Source organism: Giraffa tippelskirchi, chromosome 6 (assembly GCF_054371585.1).
Source record: "Giraffa tippelskirchi isolate mGirTip1 chromosome 6, T2T-mGirTip1v1.2.pri, whole genome shotgun sequence".
Classification (NCBI taxonomy): Eukaryota; Metazoa; Chordata; class Mammalia; order Artiodactyla; family Giraffidae; genus Giraffa; species Giraffa tippelskirchi.
This window is the reverse complement of record NC_137280.1, coordinates 152,306,482-152,326,930: the sequence shown is the minus strand read 5'-3', so window position 1 is coordinate 152,326,930 and position 20,449 is coordinate 152,306,482. Positions and strand designations below refer to the sequence as shown.

General features: G+C 41.3%; 1 protein-coding gene across 10 annotated transcripts in view; it reads right to left on the bottom strand.

The window, feature by feature from the left end:
• RASGRF2 (Ras protein specific guanine nucleotide releasing factor 2) overlaps window positions 1-20,449 on the bottom strand; it is a 240,322-nt gene that overhangs the window by 92,840 nt on the left and 127,033 nt on the right. For 5 of the 10 annotated variants that reach the window (XM_081503811.1, XM_081503813.1, XM_081503819.1 and 2 more), the window contains 4 exons: window positions 11,909-12,157; window positions 10,878-11,266; window positions 3,722-3,850; window positions 1,079-1,168 (listed from right to left, as the gene is read on the bottom strand). In XM_081503811.1, coding sequence (XP_081359937.1) covers window positions 1,079-1,168; window positions 3,722-3,850; window positions 10,878-11,266; window positions 11,909-12,157 — 857 coding nt within the window. The remainder of the gene's footprint in view (window positions 1-1,078; window positions 1,169-3,721; window positions 3,851-10,877; window positions 11,267-11,908; window positions 12,158-20,449) is intronic. The other 5 variants (XM_081503812.1, XM_081503814.1, XM_081503820.1 and 2 more) reach the window with 3 other exon arrangements.

The window sequence follows — 20,449 nt, the reverse complement described above, 5'->3', positions numbered from 1 at the left end:
TATTACCGTTACAGGCTGTACTGTGTTACGCTGATGGGAATTGGGGGCAGGTTCAGGAAATATTTGGGGCAAAGAACATCCCCAGTTTGCCTGACCACATCCAGTGAAGTGTGTGTGGTAAAGTATTTAAGATGTGGAATGTCATCAATGTGTAAAGATTTTCCATTCAGATGGGATATATATGTGTGTGTGTGTGTGTGTGTGTGTATATATATATATATATATATATATACACAATTACTATGGTAATTCATGTTCATTATAGACTATCTCTCTGTTCTTACATCAGTTTAGAAAGATATCACCCAGACAGTACCTACCAGTTACAACTGTTTAATACAGGTTCATAGGCTTTGGAAATATCCTTTTTTTGTCCACTGTTAATCAGCAATTGCTAATTAATAAAATATATCATCATTTCCGGAACCCATGGAGTTCGTTTAGGTGAAGGAACTCACAGCAAGAGGACTGTTTAAACCACAGATTTATTTTAACATAATGTCCTTCTTGCACATGAGAAAAGAGGACAGAGATAATAAATATAAATTTTCATCTATTTAAAATACTTTGCTTTTATTTTAGGTACTTCTTTACCTTGAAAATTAACTGACAACAACTCAGCACCATGGAACTACTGGAAATGAATTATGAGTCCACTAAAGCAGTAGATCCCTCTCTCCTCTCCCACCCCCTCCACAAGCCTTCCCTCCCACCTCGCAAATGCTTTTAGCATTGTACTCAACTAAAAGGAAAATACGTTCTCAACAATTTGGGTTAAAAGGTTAAAGAACTCTGTTAATACAACATAAGAGAAATAACACATCCTTTTCTGATACAGAAGTTCTCGAAAGTGTAACGCATAGGCTACCTGTATGAGACTGACCTGTAGGTGCTTATTTAAAAGACAGTCTAACACCAAGACACACTAACTTAGACTAGGGAGCTGGGAACCTGCAATTTTAAGAAGCTGCCCAGTGTATTATCAAGATGCTGGCAGGCAAGGGCCACTGATTTACCATAAATTGCCAGAGGTTTGGGCAATTAATAGCCAAGCGCTCAACAGCTCGCCCCTACTCACCGGGTGGACTCCCGTGTCCTGCTGCAGCCGTAGCAATTGCAAAAGCAGAGGCTGGCGAAACAGAGCAGTGGGAGTTGTCAGCCGTCTGTCCTGGTTATTTAAAAAGAATGGAAATGGCATGGTGAGGCAGATGCATAATATTACATAATGAAAATTCTCATTTTCATTCCTGCACTGAGTGAAGGGTTGGGTCAAATACCCTGTGTTGTCCTTGTTAATAAGCAAATAACAAGATTCTATGTCGGCAAGTTCATTCTAGTTATAGACCCAAGAGAAATGAAAACATACATCTATACAAAAGCTTATACACAAACATTCAAAGCACTATTATTCATAATAGCCAAAAAGTAAAAACAGCCAAATCTCCACCAACTGATGAAATGATAAACCAAATCAAAAATTCCTATGTGAGGGAATATGATTTAGCCACAAAAGGCATGAGGTAGTAATACATACTACAACATGCATGTACCTTGAAAGCATCATACTAAGTGAAAGTTGGTCACAAAAAGTCATGTATTTTATGACCCCATTTATATAAAATGTCCATAATAGATAAATACATAGAGACAAAAAGTAAATTAGTGGTTTCCAGGTGTGTGGGGAGATGAGAATGGGAAGTGATGTCTACAGGATTTCTCTAGCAGGGGTGATGAAAATATCTGGATTGAGATAGTGGTTATGGTCGCTCAGCCTTGTGAATATATAAAACCACTGAACTGCACACTTTAAAGGGTGGATCTTATGGTATGTGAATTTTATCTCAATATAAAAAATACTTAAAAAAAATATTCTACATGTTACAGATAGAATTTTGTTCTCAAAGCACCCTTAGAAAGGGGGACGGGCTCTCACACTGAAGGATGCACTGAGCACCTTTTTGTTCCCCCTCTCACTTCTCAGATATTTACACACCACACTTGATAATGTTGATGCCAACCTCACTGTTCTTCTCACTCAGGCTTTTAGTGAAGCTAGTTCATTGCTTCTGTGGCTTTTCTGTGATTCTGTGGCTTTATTAGTTTGCCTCTAAAGTCATATAGTTGTGCTTAAAATAAATAAAAGGGGAAGTAAAGAGCTGCTTAATGTGTCTAAGCACAAAAGCACAAAACAGCTCTACCCTCTCCTTCAGCTGTAGCCTGAAAACATTTGTGGAACAAGGTGGGCAAGGAGACAGATGAACAGGCAAAATTTCAGCTACACAGTGAGAAAATGTGGGCTGCTGTCACTATTGGATCCTCCATATCATCACAGACCGTTGTTTCCTTCCTGCATCTCTGGGATTTGGTTGGATCAGGAAAGAAACAAAGGACTTAGTTAATCCACAAACAGGATGAGGATTTTCAAGTAATGCTTATATATAAAGAATTTTCAATGAATATAAACATATGAAGATAGACCATAAAACAGAGCTCTAATGATAGTAACCAAGTGGATAGCATTTAAATAACTCTTGCCTCGGTAAAGTTTTGCTTCCATATAGTTTGACCCCAAACTCTTCCAGGTTATAATGAACTCAAGGGAGTCTGCCTGACATGGCGATGGTCACGGAAGTTGCCAAGGTCTGGACTGATCAAGGCTCTAAGAATAGTAAAGAGATTTGGCTAATCCCATAGTAGACTTATAACAAGGCAGGGGAGTCTAACTTGTCACATCGGTTTTCCAGAAGTACCCAAATGTCAGGGTGACCCATGAGTGATCAGGAGCCCAAAATCAGTCCCACTCCCCAAGGGCTAATATCCATCAGGGCAGTTCTGCTGACAATGGTCCACCCAGGCTAGCTTCTCTTGGAGCTGATGGCAACAACAGCTTCCACTGTGTTGCTGAGGCTACAAATGAAATGACCATTTGGAGCCATGCACTCTGTCTTTTGCTAAACTGCCTTACTTGAAGTAGGAGTATGAAAGTCAGAAAACATCTACATTTACTTAGGTTACTTGGGGTGAATCTGCTTTCACAAGTGAATAATTTTCCCTTCCAACTTGAAATAATTGTCTTGAGAAAAAAGGAGACATTTCAAAAACAACTGTTATTTGGAGTTATATTTATTTGAGCGATGGGGAGATAAAAGATTTCTATGTTTTGCTCTGATGGTTTTTCCTTCAATTAGAAATGGCATATTTTAAAACAAATTATGGGATAATATTTTATAATTTTCATAACAGAAAATATACCAGATTCTGCCACTAACAATAATGAAGACTGGAGTCCCAGGCAACTGGACATTACTTTAGCTGAAATATTGTTCTTAATAAGGTCACCCCACAGTTTTGTGTCCCAGATGAACCTGTTTAATACAGACTATACTAGGATTCACCTTAAGGTCATCAGAGTCTGGGAACACTTTGGCAAAACCAGCACTGACATTCAATCAACTGGCTTAGAGACTAACCTGAGATTCAGGTTACTCCACACAAAATGCCATGCAATGATGGTGGTCAAGTAAATACTGGTTATATTAGTGACATTTTCTCTAATCATTTATGTTCCACTACTTGCTCCCACGGTAACATTTGCTTCCAATTAATTTTCATAACGAGACTGAAAAATATTTGGGAACTGAAATGGTAAGGTAAACAAAAGATTCGGGAGCCAGAATCATCTCTCACTTGCATGTTTCTGAGTCCCTTTCTGAGCGCTCACCTCCAGGCGGGCGGTAGCGGAGGTGCCGGGGAGTTGAGGGCGACCTGCAAGGTGAGAGTTCTGCCGCATCGGCTGCGGGGGAGCCGTCCACACCTGCTCGGTCCACCGGCGCAGACTCGAGGACCGCTGCTTTAAAACATCACACATTTTAACAACCAGGTTATGAATTCAAGAGCTTCTTGTTAGTATCATGCATGGAAACACAAAAGTTCCTTATGGATAATAAGCATTTCATACTAGTCTGTATTTTTAAAGGACTTTATCATGAGATCGAAGAACTGACTCATTGGAAAAGACCCTGATGCTGGGAAAGATTGAAGGTGGGAGAAGAAGGGGACGACAGAGGATGAGATAGTTGGATGGCATCACTGAAGTGATGGACATGAGTTGCAGTAGGCTCCAGGAGTTGCTGATGGACAGGGAAGCCAGGTGCACCACTGTCCATGGGGTCGCAAAGAGTCAGACATGACTGAGAGACTGAACTGATCATGATATTGAGCCACACTCCTCCTGGCAGAATGCTGATGACTCACAACACGTGGTTAGTGGCTACAGTACTGAACAACATTTTTCCATCCTTCCGGAAAGTTCAAATGCCCTAGAGCTACAGATAAGCAGCAAGCAAGTGGAAATTTTTACAATGAAAGTTGAGAGGTTTTAAGATAGTCTGAGTCTCTTCACTGCAGGTAACATCCCATGAGTAAAAGAAACATCATTTCAGGGTCACATTCAAGCTATTACCACATCCCTTGCACTGACTTTTTAACCAGGTAAAATTACAACTTCATGTGTGTTATTTTAAGGAAAAACACTACAAAAATTTTATAAACTTCTAACAACTCTTTGATTTCTTTTTCCTTGGGCTTTGCATCAACTGATAAAAGCTGCATCACCTCCACTAATTTTCCATTACCTCTGTCAGCAGAATTACTCTCAACTCCTTTTACCATTCCATTCAAGATTTCACTCAACAAACTCGACAAAATTCCTAATGACTTCACAAGAAGCCGTTTTTATACATGTGATTTACTCCTTTAGAAATATGGCCCAAATTCAGCTCTTCTGAAACACAAAGGGGCCAGGGAAGGGAAATGGTTAGAATCTTTCCTTGAATGACATAATTACAGTCAAGCTGGCAATGATGCAGGATGGAGACAAAAAAAATCAGTGCTTAGCTGTTAGTTTTATTATTTTCTAAATAACTCCCTCAAAATTCAGTAATAGAAGGCATCTGCTCTGCAAGAGCAAGCAGAATATCAAATGTGTGTCCTTGGTCTGATTCAACCATTCATTCCTCTGAGGCAAATGAGCAAATCATTTAGTCAGCAGTTACAGTGAACCAAAAAACTTCCCAGTGCGAGAGCTGGACAGGGCTCGGAAAGTCCACTGAAAGAACAGAAAAGCACAGAGTAACACTGTAAGCAAACGGGCACCTACAGAGAGGAAAAACCACGCCAGCACGGTGGGGGGAAAGAAGCGTTTCCTTCTGGCAGGTTCACTTTCAATCAATCCCTGCAAACAGCTTTGCCTGCAGAACGAGTGGGCAGATGTGGGCTCAAAACAAATGCTAAAATTGGGAGTGCTTTCAGCCCACAGGCAGGCAATTTCAAACTAAGAACAAAGAAACAGACACTAGTGATCTGGGTCGAGAGGCAATGCTTAGACTGTGTTGCACAGCCAGGGCCCAAGAGAATGCTGATGGACTCAGAGACCTAAACACCATGAGCAGGCCCCTGTGGTTCTCCTCTCTTCTCTGCTGTCAGTTTAATTTTGTTGAGATTCCACCACTGGGTGGAATCTGAATGTGTGTTGGGCTGAGATTTTTGCTTTTTAGAAAAATTCAAGATAGCAGAAGGTGGGGCCTTCCTGGAAGGAAGAAAGAAGAGCACAAATGGATGCTGAGTGAGCCTGAACACATCTGGGGATTAGTGGAGGTGAAACCAACTGTATTACTCTCAGATGAGGGATAGTTCCTGTTTTTCTTTTTTCCCTTCATGTCATTTGAAGTTCTCTTGCCAGGAAAGATGGCAAGGCTGGCATTATAACTGCAATGACAATAAAATCGGACAAAGGTTACTAGCATTTTTCAAAGAGGGCACCCTGCAACTGTCTAGCCAGACAGCAGTGAGAGAGACTCATGGCCTCGCTACAGACCCAACAGTGAAGCTGATATTGCACAATGAGGTTTGGAAAGTTGCATCCTGAGGTGAACAGCAGAAAATGTATAAACTCTGGGCACAGACTTCTTATTCAAGTTTGCCAACTGTTTTAAGTGTCAACATTATGCAAAGCACAGGCAAACATCTTTCAAATTAAAGACAGATCATTGTCTCCATTTACTTTGCCAACTGGAATTTTCAAGATTAGACAGCAGAGTTAACACAGCAGCACTCTTGGCTTCTACAGACATTGTGCACGCGCACACACACACACACACACACACACAAACTGATTTTGTCAGGCTGATGCTGAAGTAAAGTGTTTCATCTATGACTTTTCTGGAACTATTCATGATCAGTACTGCCTATATACCAATGCAAAATAAACAGAAAAACTAAATCTATAATTCCTTCATTTCACCCTTCAGAAAAATGCCCAAGAGCTCCCTAGACCTCAGTATTATTTCTAAGCTCTCTATTCACAGTCTTTCCTTTATGAGGATCCACAGGACAAATTATTCTCAAGTCTCAGGAGCAAGAAAAGATGTGCCTGCAGACCAGTCTATTCTTAGTTTTCTGTACGAATCATGTAATTGATTACACTCAAAACCAAAATCAGAATGACTCCAGGAACTGGAGAGAACCACACAGTATTTGTTTGTTCACTAACCATACCCTTCGCCTCACACAATTTTTCTCCATTGCCTGTTTCTTTATCTATTTTATCTTTAATCCAATGTACCATGTGCCTCTTTGAGTTACATCTTAAATACTCTGAAGAACAATATGGGAAGTAAATACATTAAAAATCATCAGAAGACAGCTACCTGAAAGGGGAAAGAAATCAAGATGCAAAGAAGTGGCCAGAAACAAAGTATTTAAGGGAATGATGGGCCTTCCCAGGTGTCACTAGTGGTAAAGAACCTGCCTGCCAATACAGGAGATGTAAGAGACACAGGTTCGATCACGGGGTGGGGAAGATCCCCTGGAGGAGGGCACAGCAGCCCATTCTAGTTTTCTTGCCTGGAGAATCCCATGGACAGCAGAGCCTGGTGGGCTATAATATACAGGGTCACAAAGAGTCGGACACAACTTAAGTGACTTAGCACGCATGCAAGGGAAGGATTGTTGGGGGGGTAATTATAGTGGAAACGAGAGATAAAGGGGGATGTGTCAGTGGGCAGTTGTGACTACAACACAACACGCTGGACACTGGGCAGAGGACCACACATCTCTGGAGCTGAGGTAGGTTCTCACGGGCTAACAAGTGCCATGGCCACGCATGGACACAATCCTGACTACCCCCACCTCCACAGCGAGACGAGCGCTGCATTTAACCTTGACTCGAGAACCACAAAATCCTATTTCTACCCCATAAGCCATGTGAATAAATTGACCCCTGAAACTCTAACTGCAAATCATTTGTTTTGGGGAAATCCAGTGGAGATACAGAAGCATTAAGCCCTCAACTTTGGTTTTTCTCTAATGTGAGAAAGATCCTACTATTTCTGCCTTGCCTTTATCCATGGGCCCTTGCCATTGGCTGGGCCCTGGTCAGAAATAACCGGAGCTGCCACATAACGAGGTCTCCAGGTGCCATTAGCTGTGCCCACAACGTTCCCACCTCTGGCAGTCTGTTAGCATCTTGCCCTGGGAGCTTGATTTGGTCCTTCCTCATTTATCTTGGCTCCCCAGTTCTAAACTTTTTCCAGCTCGTTACTCTTGGGGAAAAGCCACTGATTCCTGCCAGTGATCACACCTCTATGTGAGACAGTAGGCCAAACAGATGTTATGATGTGGCAATGGACCATCACACGCACTTTGGGCTTGGGCTTTGAAGACCAGAACTAGGGAACATGGTGACCACTGTGGAACAATTCATGTGTAAGTAAAAGTCTAAGAATTAATTATTATGGGGAAGGGGCAACTTGACTGAGGGCCTTTAGAACAGTCACAAGTACTTAGTATATAATGCAGAAAGGAATAGATTTTTCTTTTGCTCCTCTATTAAAGAAAAAAGTTACTATCTATACTACTAGACCCTAGCCAAATTAAAATGAAATCTCTAGAAAATTGCAAAAAAGGAGAAAGATTCTTACCACGCTCCCATTAGAAGGCCACTATCAAAAGAACAGAAAATACTAAGTGTTGGCAAGGATGCAGAGAAACTGGAACTCCATACACTGTTGATGGGAATGGTAAATGGTACAGGCACTATCAAAAACAAAAACTTCCTCAAAAAATTAAACACAGAATTACCATATGATTTAGCAATCTCACTTATGGGTATATATGCAAAAGAATTGAAAGCAGGGTCTTGAAGAGAATCTGCATACACACGTACACTGCAGTATTACTCACAATAGCCAAGAGAGGGAAACAATCCAAAAGTCCATCAAGAGAGGAATGGATAAAGAAAATATGGAATATACATACAAAGGAATACTATTCAGCTTTAAGAAAGGAGAAAATCCTGGCACATGTTACAACAAAGATGAACCTTGAGGACATTATGCTACATGAAAAAGCCAGTTTTACTTATATGCAGTATAAAAAGTAATCAAGTTCATAGAAACAAAAATAAGATGGTGGCTGCCAAGGGCTGGGGGGAGGGAGAAATGGGGAGTTGTTCCATGGATATATAGTTTCAGTTTTTCAAGATGAAAAAGTTCTGTGTATTGCACAATAATGTGAATATATTGATACTTAACACTACTGATCTGTACACTTAATGGCTAAGATGGCTAAAAAGAAGAAGGAGGAGAGAGAGGAGGACTTTTTAGGAGAGTTTTAAACAGTTTCTAGATACTAGAAAGCAGGAAGACTAGTAACAGGGTCTCCTCTGCAGAGCTTCACATGGTGTCCAAACTGGACAAAAGCTGTCCTTTCACAAGCAGTGACCACTCTTGCTCTCAGAAATGGCTTTCAGCATAGGGGGTTACCACCAGCCCTTTGCTCCTAGGTGCTCTTTGCCCATGAGTTTGCCTATTTCCTCTGTGCAGCCCATTTGTCCATTCTTCTTGGCTCAAGTCAATGACACTTGCAGATTCTGCTCAACCAAACACGATCTCCCCTGCTTTTCACCTCCCTGAGCACTCCATCTATACATCTTGCACCACCTGTGTTTGTCTACCTTCTCCAGGGAACTACATACAAGGGGCCAGGGCACCATCTTATTTACCACTGTGGATCCTATAGCACAGCCATGTGCAGAGAAAGAGGTCACAATGACTCCCGAACAACCTTACCCTGTTCTGATCCCAGCCTCAGGGGCATTACAAATAGTCTTGGAGCCACCAATGTCTGACACTGAAATGCTATTCCTAAAGCTCTCCTAACTCAAAATGACATGAGAATCCAGACTAACCTCCAGATTCCTCCTCTCTCATTTAATACAATCCAGTAATGGAGGAGAAAGAACTTTCTATATTCTGGGAAGTTCCTGTGCTTCCCAGGCCGCTCTGACCAGAGAGGAGATTTGAACTAAGCCTCCCAAAGTCACTCCCTCCATGGAGACTCCCAAGCACTGGTCTGGTCTGCTGCAGCTTGCTGTTCTAATGACTTTTTAATTATCTTTCCCCTTTCATCCTTAGTTGCTAATGTGTCAACTTAAAGAATTTCTTGTTTAAAAGGGTGCTACTTTTGATCTTGACAACCACTCCAGTTAAAATTCCATGAAGCACTTCGCTCAGAAAGCTGATTTAAATGATCTGAGCTAGACACTGCATAGAAGCTTCAAGCAGGTAGAAAGCAGGAGTCTATGCTTCCATCTCAGTGATCCTCCTTAAAATTTGGACAATTTGCCTGACTTATTGCCCAATTTTTTATTATGTTATCGGCAAACAAATCAGTCACTGTGTAGTTTACAAAGAAGCTGTTTGCTAATTTGGCTGTTAAATTCTGTCCATCACAGAAACACTGGATTATAAAAGAACAAGGCTAGGCTCATCTCCTCCAACCCTTACGCTGTACCAAGCTGAGGAGGGTACGGAGATGTGTCACAGCAATCCCTAATTAGTCCCCTGAGTGTTTTGCTTGATTTATTCATTTAACAAAAATTTACAATCTGTGAGGCACTGGCCAATGCCCTGACAGTACAGAAGTGAACAAGACAGACAAAGTTGCTGATCTCAAAGAGCTTCTGTGGGAGAAGACTGCCCAGGAGAAAAGACTGCCCCAGCAGGGGCAGAAGCAAATGCAAAGGTCCTGAGGTAGTAATGACCCAGGAGTTTTTGAGACACAAAAAGGAAATCAGTGTGACTATAGCCAAGAAGATGAAGAAGCATGGCAGGAGCAGGAATCAGAGAGACAGCATCCAAATCTCATAGGATCTGAAGGCCTTGGGAGGAAGATTGTACTTTATTCTAAGTATAATGGGAAGTCTTTAGAGAATATAATCAGGAAACCACATGATCTAATTCACATTTCTAAAAACCGCTTTGGTTGTGTCACAGACAGTGAACACTGTCTCAGACTTTATTTTTTCCCTATATCTCTGTCGTAATATGGAGTGTTGCCTTGGAAACTAAACTCAAGAAGTCATCTTAATGCTTTCAGGATAGGTTGTCATCCTAAGCAAGGAAAGGCTGGAAGCAGTACAGGTGCTTAAGATGGACACTGGAGGAGGAGAAGGCTCTGGGGCTCAAGGTCATGGATGAGGGTGCCTGCAACTTGACTCTATGCAAATATTGGGCTATGCTCTTTAGCCAACCAGCCTTAATCAAATTCCACCAAGAACCTTCCAGTGATAATCATCTAGATGACACCATCCTTCCATAGACAATTGACTACAATTGGCCTTTTACTACAGAAGGCAGCAAACCCTGCTCTCCTTCCACAAAGGCTGGAGACTTTCAGGACTTTCTAACTAGCCATTGCATTCACTCTATTTTCTATGCAAAAGTAGGAAAGTGGTCAAGAAAGGGAACTAGGGTTCCAGAAGGAATGGTGAGGAAACAGGGGACCAGCAAACATAGGGTGCGGCAGCAGGATAATACCTCTCTGAATACTTCGTTTTAGCTTGTTACACAGATCCACGCGGGGGTTATCAACAGACTCCTCTACAGATCCCGGGCTTTGCTCTGGAGAAGAAAGACCTCTGCTCAGGTCCAACGGCACTTTACCGGTGTGAGGCGGTGGGGACGCAGCTGGGCTGTGGGTGGTGGTGGGGCTGCTGGACGCCGAGGAGGTTGTCAGATCCAGTGCGCCTGTCCTTGAGTTCAAGGGGGAAGTCAAGGACAGCTTTCTGGCCCTCACCGGGGAGGACGTCCTGGACACAGCCAGTGGAGGTGGGGAAGAGAATTTGCGACACAGGCGCGGGGATTTGCCCTCCACCAAGTGTTCACCTCTGTTGTTCTGGCTGGTAGCAAAAAACAGTTCCAATGACCTAAAAGTAAGAGCAAAAGCTATTAACAGATTGCGGCCGAGTGAAAAATAGTCCCCTGATGTCATTCAAGACATGCTCCCTACATTAAAAGGCCACGCTATCATAGCACTTCTGTGGCTGGATTCCTTTATTTAAATGTTGGGTGTACACCACACACTTGCCAAAAGAACACAAACACTTTTTAGGCTTTGTCTAACCCTTTGCTACTAAACTGTCCAAAGACAAGTAACACTGGTATTGGGCTCCACTCCAGATTTACTGACTCAGAGCCTGCAATTTAACAAGGCCCCCAGGTGATGCTTCTGCATATGAAAATGGGAAAAGCACAGTTGCTTTTTTTTTTTTTTAAACAAAAAGAAAGGTAGAAAGAAAAGCTCAAATAATAGCTTTATCTTGGAAAAGCTAATAATCCAGCAAATAATCACAGGGCAAGCAAAGGCCACTTGGAAACTTAAACTGCTTCCCTTGGGAACTGTGACCTCCCCTTACCCTCTTCTACAGCAGGGGGGTGGGGTGGGTGGGAGGTGGGTGCCTGGTAAGTTCAAAGGCCAGCCAGGACCCTGCAGAGCAGGCTGTCCATCAGTACAGAGACTCAGGGACCAGGGGGGGCATACTTTCATCTCAGGCTAATCCCAGGCCTACCTGACGGGGATGGAGGTGAAAGGCCTCTTATATATGTCAGAAAGCTTCCCCAGCACCACGGCTGCCGTCGTGAAAATCCGATAGGTGTGCAGAAAGGTGTTGAGGAAATCAATGCTAAGAAACCGCAGGTCTGTCAATCTCTCCAAGAGACGCTCCACGCTGGCGTACCGGATCTGCGGCACTTTGCAGGAGTTGAGGGTTTTACTGAAGCAAATGTCAGTGTCGTCCTTGTGAAGCCGGGCGTCAGACCTACACACAAGGCAGGAACGTGAGGACAAAACCAGAGCATAGCTGCTCCTCAGCCCCTGAGTATCTCAGGGTCTGTAAATACACACTCGTGTCCAGGCTTCCCCTGGCATTTGATAAAAGATGTGCTAGGACATATACAAAGCAGGGCCACAAAAACATCAACCATGCCATTATAATTTAGGAAGGTCAGAATTAATTGTGGAGACAGGAATCATTCATTCCACTCTGTGGATTCCTTCTCCAGGAGAGGAGAAATAATTTTCCCTCTACATTCCTGAGTTCTTAACTGAGTCTCCGTGATAAAAGGTGAACAAGAGAAAAATAAACAAGCTTATTAACATGTATACCTCATGCATCCCTGGGAGATAACTGGGAGTAAATGGGAAACTCAAAAAGGTGGCTTAGAACTCAGACTTAAATGCCATCTTAATAGGGAAAGGGAGGTGGGGGGTGTACATAGGCCTCTCAGGGGAGAGTAAATGATTTTTAGGAAAGATGAATGGACCCTTAGAATAGACGGAAGGTATCAGAATAGATGAAAGGTATCAGAAGAGATGGAAGATATCAGAAGAGATGGAAGGTATCAGAAGAGATGGAAGGTTTGCGACAGTTAGTCTAAGTGTGATGTTGACATCTAGTCTCTCCTGTGACAACTGTCAATCTTCCACGGTTGGTGAAACTCCTGGGAAGATTTATGACAACTGAGTTCCTTTTTGAGAGTCTGTCGTTAGGCAGATAAGAGGAGTTCAGGAAAACCCTCTCTTCACTTGCTGTTTTTCAAGTGTCTGTAGCACAACATAATCAATATGCCAAAGTGGCCTATGTTAGGGTGGCATTCTCCGCTTTCACTTCTTTCTCTGGTTCAGTCCTACTTTATTAGGAAATTAAAGCCAAAGTCCTGTTTAGGAGGAGCAGGGCTTATACCCTCAAATCAAAATATCAGAAGTGTGATTAAAAAGTAAGGGTGACATTCTCCCCACGGAAGGGTCAGGAGGAGGGAGAGACCCAGATAGCACTGCTATTATCTGTGGTTATTTATTTTTCTCACTTGTAATTTTGTCTCACCAAATTTTTTCTTGACTAAATTAATAGATATTATATTATTAGGCATTTTTTCCTCTGGAAACAGCTCTTGGATCAGCTCTACTGTTTTTCTATATTTTAAGGTATTAATTCCCATTCTTAGTTATTTTATTCCTACATTTTCCTACAGTTGATTTTTGTCATTCTTTTTCTAACTCCTTGAATGCTTAATCCATTTCATTCTTTCTGGCCGATTAAAGCACTGAAGGCCATCCATTATTCTGAATACACTTTAAACCATCAATTGTGTAAAATGTTGTGTTTTCCTTATGTTTTCAATACTCGGCAGTGTTAAAAAATGTCTTCCTAAAAAAATAATGGATGTAATATAGTCAGTGAACTCTTCTAAAGATTCCCCTTGCACAGTCTCCACCTGCCCACCTGCAACGCTGGGTTTCTCTCATTCTGTACAACCACCACCTGGCTGCTCCTCATCCTGTTACCCAGGAGACGCTTGTCCTGGAAGCCTGCAGCAGTCTTTCCAGGTGGACAGCAAACTCGGGGCAAGGTTCACACAGCAGCCCTCGGGATCCTTGGGTGTGCTCACAGCCCTCAGCCCATGGTCCACCTTCCTTAGAAAGGTCAAGAAGCCGGCCCCGGGGCTAAGTTCATAAGACGAAAAGCGTGGAAGCTGAGGCTGAGTCCAAGTGAGGCTCAAAGAAACACACACCTTTGTGAGGACTGCCTGTAGCCTTCACATTCCCACCTGAGACCCCGTGTCTACCTTCACAGCAGCATCTCAGAAACAGGCGATCAATGAAGTGCTGGATTTCATCACTTGATTAAAGGGTACACTACGTGCCAGTGAGGTTCAGTGAGACAGTCACTTGCTAAGAATCAGCTGGCTTGTTATGAGTGCCCCTAATTAGCTCTTGCAGCACTTGGGAGGGATTTTAAATTATATATTTATTTTCTTTGGGATAAAAAGAAATCAATAGCTTCTTTAGCTTGCTCTTAGAAACATTCCACCCTAAAGTAAGCTCAGTGCAGGGGGGAAGACTTCATTTGAGGGCCTGAAAGAGCATTTTAAATGAGCAGCTTACTTCTGACGAGAAACTAAGGGCAGCCTGTTCATTCTAGTCACATCACTGATCTCGAAAATACAGAAGAGCATTGAGTGAGGTTCTTGAAAACAGAATGGCTCTTTCTTGTCCTTCGTATGTGACCATCCAACAACTTTACTTTTCTGGTTCTTAATCTTCCTCCTGTTAAAAGACCTTAGAAACTTCTTTAATTCAATCAGTCTAGAGGATGGCTAATCAAGGTGACCACTTTTTGTCCCACCATTTTCTCCTCTAAAATCTCCATTTTCTTAGAAATGGCATTTCTAAGTTATGCCATTAAGCTAGGAAAAATTTTTTCTTTTAACCTCTAGGTTGAAGTCAACTATTATGAAAAGAAAGCAAGCCTCAGTCTAAATACATAAAATATAAAACATCACTTAAAGGAATATAATCACCTAATAAATATCATGATTTTGCATTCTAATGGTAGTTTCGCACGTGGCATTTTTTGACTATAATTACTTTAATCAAATATTAGGAGGAAAAAATATATTGTAGCCAACATGAAATTAAAACTAATTACACAACTGCCTCTCAAAATTATGATTACAGTTTCATTTTAACTAAAAAATAAAATTAAATATTATGAAATTATTTAATTTTCTTTTATTACACTGAAAGAGATTTTACTTTATTTCCTAAGGGACGCTCAAGAAGATATAATGAGTTACTTAAGCCTCCTATGATAATAATAAGTCCTTTTTGGTAAACATTTTAAAAAACAATCGTGAAACATCAAATCCCAATCACCTATTGTAATTAGTAAGTTTTAAAAGTGAGTTCCTGCAAAGAAATGCCATTAAGATGGGATAATTTTTTTTCTTTTAACTCTGCAAAACATCTTTTTTTTTTTTTTTATTATTGCATGTAGCCAGAGAGACATGCAGGGAGGCAAGAATATAGAATTTAGGGAAGAACAGGACCACGGAGGAGACTATCAGAAGGAACAGAGACTGCAAAATCATCTTTTTCTCTGATTGAAGAGAACCCGGCTCAATGAGCCAGGGGAAAATGGAAGGAAGAAAGATACAAAATATATGAAACTCTGCCTTGGGAATACACCTCGTAGAGAATAGATGGGCATCCAAATATGTGTGACTTCAATAGGAAATCCTTACAGTCCCAGATACAGGTTTCTATTCTCTAGAGAGTGGTTCCAACTCATAACAGTGACCTCTCTGTCCACCCAAATGCAGGAAAGTCTTGGTCTATACAGGAGGCAGTCACACAAATGAAACTGGAAATGAGCATTAGTCAAACTGCCAGCACAGAGGACAGAAGATGCATTCAGGTGCTCGTCATAACTGAGGCAGGCAGAAAACTAAAGTTTTTATCTGTATTAATTTTTAAAGTGAACAAAGTGTATGTAGCGTGAGTGTGCAGGTGCCCTAAGGTTCAGGAGTTTATAAGTAGGCTACCAAGTCCAATTTACATATTCTCATTCTAAAGCAGACTGAAATTTCAAGGCTGTCTAACCTTAAAGAAAGTACTTTTAAAAAATGATTGAAAATAATATATATTATTTTGTAAAATATTAAAATAAGTCTTATCACTTCATGGCAAATAGATGTGGAAACAGTGGAAACAGTAAGAGACTTTATTTTCTTGGGCTCCAAACTCACTGCAGATAGTGATTGCAGGCATAAAATTAAAAGACGCTTGCTCCTTGGGAGAAAAGCTATGACCAACCTAGACAGCATATTAAAAAGCAGAGACATTACTTTGTCAACAAAGGTCCGTATAGTCAAAGCTATGGTTTTTCCAGGAGTAATGTATGGATGTGAGAGTTGGACCATAAAGAAAGCTAAACACCAAAAAATTGATGTTTTTGAACTATGGTGTTAGAGAGGACTCTTGAGAGTCCCTTGGACTGCAAGGAGATCAAACTGGTCAATCCTAAAGAAAATCAACCCTGAAATATTCATCGGAAGGACTGGTGCTGAAGCCAAAACTCCAAAACTCTGGCCACCTGATACAAAGAGTCAACTCATTAGAAAAGACCCTGATGCTGGGAAAGATTGAAGGCAGAAGGAGAAGGGGACGACAAAGGATGAAATGGTTGGATGGCATCACCAACTCAATGGACATGAGTCTGAGCAAGCTCCGGGAGCTAGTGATGGACAGGAGGCCTGGTGTGCTGCAGTCCATGGGGTTGCAAAGAGTCAGACACGACTGAGCAACTGAATTGAAATGAATTGAACTTTGGTTCATAATAAGAAAACAAGCCTGGTGATGTGAATTTAAAAATTAAGTCATAATTTGAAACTTTTGACTAGCCTGGTGATGTGAATTTAAAAATTAAGTCATAATTTGAAACTTTTGACTTAATATTTCATACTTCCAACAACACAAGAGAAGACTCTACACGTGGACATCACCAGATGGTCAACACCAAAATCAGATTGATTATATTCTTTGCAGCCAAAGATGGAGAAGCTCTATACAGTCAGCAAAAACAAGACCGGGAGCAGACTGTGGCTCAGATCATGAACTGCTTATTGCCAAATTCAGACTTAAATTGAAGAAAGTAGGGAAAACCACTAGTCTATTCAGGTATGACCTAGATCAAATCCCTTATGAGTATACAGTAGAAGTGACAAATAGATTTAAGGGACTAGATCTGACAGACAGAGTGCCTGATGAACTATGGACAGAGGTTCGTGACATTGTACAGGAGACAGGGATCAAGACAATCCCCATGGAAAAGAAATGCAAAAAAGCAAAATGGCTGTCTGAGGAGGCCTTACAGATAGCTGGGAAGAGAAGAGAAGCGAAAAGCAAAGGAGAAAAGGAAAGATAGTCCCATCTGAATGCAGAGTTCCAAAGAATAGCAAGGAGAGATAAGAAAGCCTTCCTCAGCGTTCAGTGCAAACAAATAGAGGAAAACAACAGATTGGGAAAGATGAGAGATCTCTTCAAGAAAATTAGAGATACCAAAGGAACATTTCATGCAAAGATAGGCTCGATAAAGGACAGAAATGGTATGGACCTAACAGAAGCAGAAGATATTGAGAAGAGGTGGCAAGAATACACAGAAGAACTGTACAAAAAAGATCTTCACGACCCAGATAATCACGATGGTGTGATCACTCACCTAGAGCCAGACATCCTGGAATGTGAAGTCAAGTGGGCCTTAGAAAGCATCACTATGAACAAAGCTAGTGGAGGTGATGGAATTCCAGTTGAGCTATTTCAAATCCTCAGAGGTGATGCTGTGAAAGTGCTGCACTCAATATGCCAGCAAATTTGGAAAACTCAGCAGTGGCCACAGAACTGCAAAAGGTCAGTTTTCATTCCAATCCCAAAGAAAGGCAATGCCAAAGAATGCTCAAACTACCGCACAATTGCACTCATCTCACACGCTGGTAAAGTAATGCTCAAAATTCTCCAAGCCACGCTTCAGCAATACGTGAACTGTGAACTTCCAGATGTTCAAGCTGGTTTTAGAAAAGGCAGAGGAACCAGAGATCAAATTGCCAATATCCGCTGGATCATTGAAAAAGCAAGAGAGTTCCAGAAAAACATCTATTTCTGCTTTATTGACTATGCCAAAGCCTTTGACTGTGTGGATCACAATAAACTGTGGAAAATTCTGAAAGAGATGGGAATACCAGACCATCTGACCTGTCTCTTGAGAAACCTGTATGCAGGTCAGAAAGCAACAGTTAGAACTGGACATGGAACAACAGACTGGTTCCAAATAGGAAAAGGAGTACGTCAAGGCTGTATATTGTCACCCTGCTTATTAACTTATATGCAGAGTACATCATGAGAAACGCTGGGCTGGAAGAAACACAAGCTGGAATCAAGATTGCTGGGAGAAATATCAATAACTTCAGATATGCGGATGACACCACCCTTATGGCAGAAAGTGAAGAAGAACTAAAGAGCCTCTTGATGAAAGTGAAAGAGGAGAGTGAAAAAGTTGGCTTAAAGCTCAACGTTCAGAAAACTAAGATCATGGCATCTGGTCCCATCACTTCATGGGAAATAGATGGGGAAACAGTGGAAACAGTGTCAGACTTTATTTTTTTGGGCTCCAAAATCACTGCTGATGGTGATTGCAGCCATGAAACTAAAAGACGCTTACTCCTTGGAAGGAAGGTTATGGCCAACCTAGATAGCATATTGAAAAGCAGAGACATTACTTTGCCAACAAAAGTCTGTCTAGTCAAGGCTATGGTTTTTCCAGTGGTCATGTATGGATGTGAGCATCGGATGGTGAAGAAAGCTGAGCGCCGCAGAATTGATGCTTTTGAATTGTGGTGTTGGAGAAGACTCTTGAGAGTTCCTTGGACTGCAAGGAGATCCAATCAATCCATCCTAAAAGAGATCAATCCTGGGTGTTCATTGGAAGGATTGATGTTGAAGCTGAAACTCCAGTACTTTGGCCACCTCATGCCTAGAGTTGACTCATTGGAAAAGACCCTAATGCTGGGTAGGATTGGGGGCAGGAGGAGAAGGGGATGACAGAGGATGAGATGGCTGGATGGCATCACCAACTCAATGGACATGGGTTTGGGTAGACTCCGGGAGTTGGTGATGGACAGGGAGGCCTCGCATGCTGCGATTCATGGGGTCGCAAAGAGTCGGACACGACTGAGCGACTGAACTGAACTGAACTTGGTTTTAATTTTATTATCATACATTTTTAACTGATCTTTTCTTTTTGCCTACCTTTAAAAAAAATACACTTATTTATTTATGTTTGGCTTCATTGTGTCTTGGTTGCAGCACACAGAATCTTCACTGCAGCACACAGGTGCTCTCTAGTTGTGGTGTGTGGGATTAGTTGCCCCGTGGCATGTGGTATCTTAGATCCCTGGCCAGGGATCCCACCTGAGTCCCCTGAATTGGAAAGTGGATTCTAAGTCCCTGATCTGTTTTTTTTTTTAAACTCTACTTAAAAACCTAGGAAACTTAAGGCTAAAGGAATCTCTGCATGAGAGTCTTAAAACGATCCCTGTCGTTGTTCAGTCACTCAGTCGTGTCCGACTCTTTGTGACACCATAGACTACAGCAAGCCAGGTTTCCCTGTCCTTCACCATCTCCTGGAGCTTGCTCAAACTCATGTCCATTGAGTCGGTGATGCCATCCTACTGTCTCATTCTGTTGCCCCCTTCTCCTACTCTCAGTTTTCCCCAGCATCAGGGTATTTTCCAATGAGTCAGCTCTTCGCATCAGGTAGCCAAAGTACTGAAGCTTCAGTATCAGTCTTTCTAATGAATATTCAACGTTGATTTCCTTTAGGATTGACTGGTTTGATCTCCTTTGCAGTCCCAGGGACTCTCAAGAGTCTTCTCCAACAACACAGTTCAAAAGCATCAATTCTTCGGCACTCAGCTTTCTTTATAGTCCAACTGTCACATCTGTACATGACTACTGGAAAAACCATACAGCTTTGACTATATGGACCTTTGTCAGAAAAGTAATGTCTCTGCTTTTTAATACACTATCTAGGTTTGTCATAGCTTTTCTTCCATAAAATTAAAGAAAAAATGACCCTGTTCAAAATATTTTAAAACTTGACTAGCAATTGAAAATAGTATCATCCTTTTACATATTTTCTGTAGTAATTATGGCACTAGTATAATGTACTCTGCCTTCATCTGATACAATAATTAGCAAGTTTTAAACTTTGCACCATTGGGATGATGCTAATTACAATAAATACCTATCATTGTACCTACATGAAGGTACCTATCAATTGTACCTATCATTGTACCCATCAAATACCTACAATGAAGAGAAAAGTTGATGCTGCTTTTTTGTCTTAGCTCAGACCTAAAAAAATCCACAAAAAAAGGCATGGAAGACAAACATTTTCTTAGTTTCATGTAACTTTTTAGAAAGATATAACAGGACTACTTTTAAAAATACATTTTATTCTTAGAATTTGGACTGCAAATAACCAAGAAAATGAGAGTAGGGAACAATTTGGTCAGCCTGAAAATCCTTCCAAAATAATTTTTGAATTTGGAAATAAGAAAGTATATAGAGACAAAAGTACTAATGTAGAGAGTTATGGCACATAGTTATTGATATAACTTCTCACTTCAAATAAAACTACAATTTCCTTAGTGATAACATTAAATTATAGGATTGGCTTTCTTAACAAAACACACAGAGAGCAGAATGGAAGCCC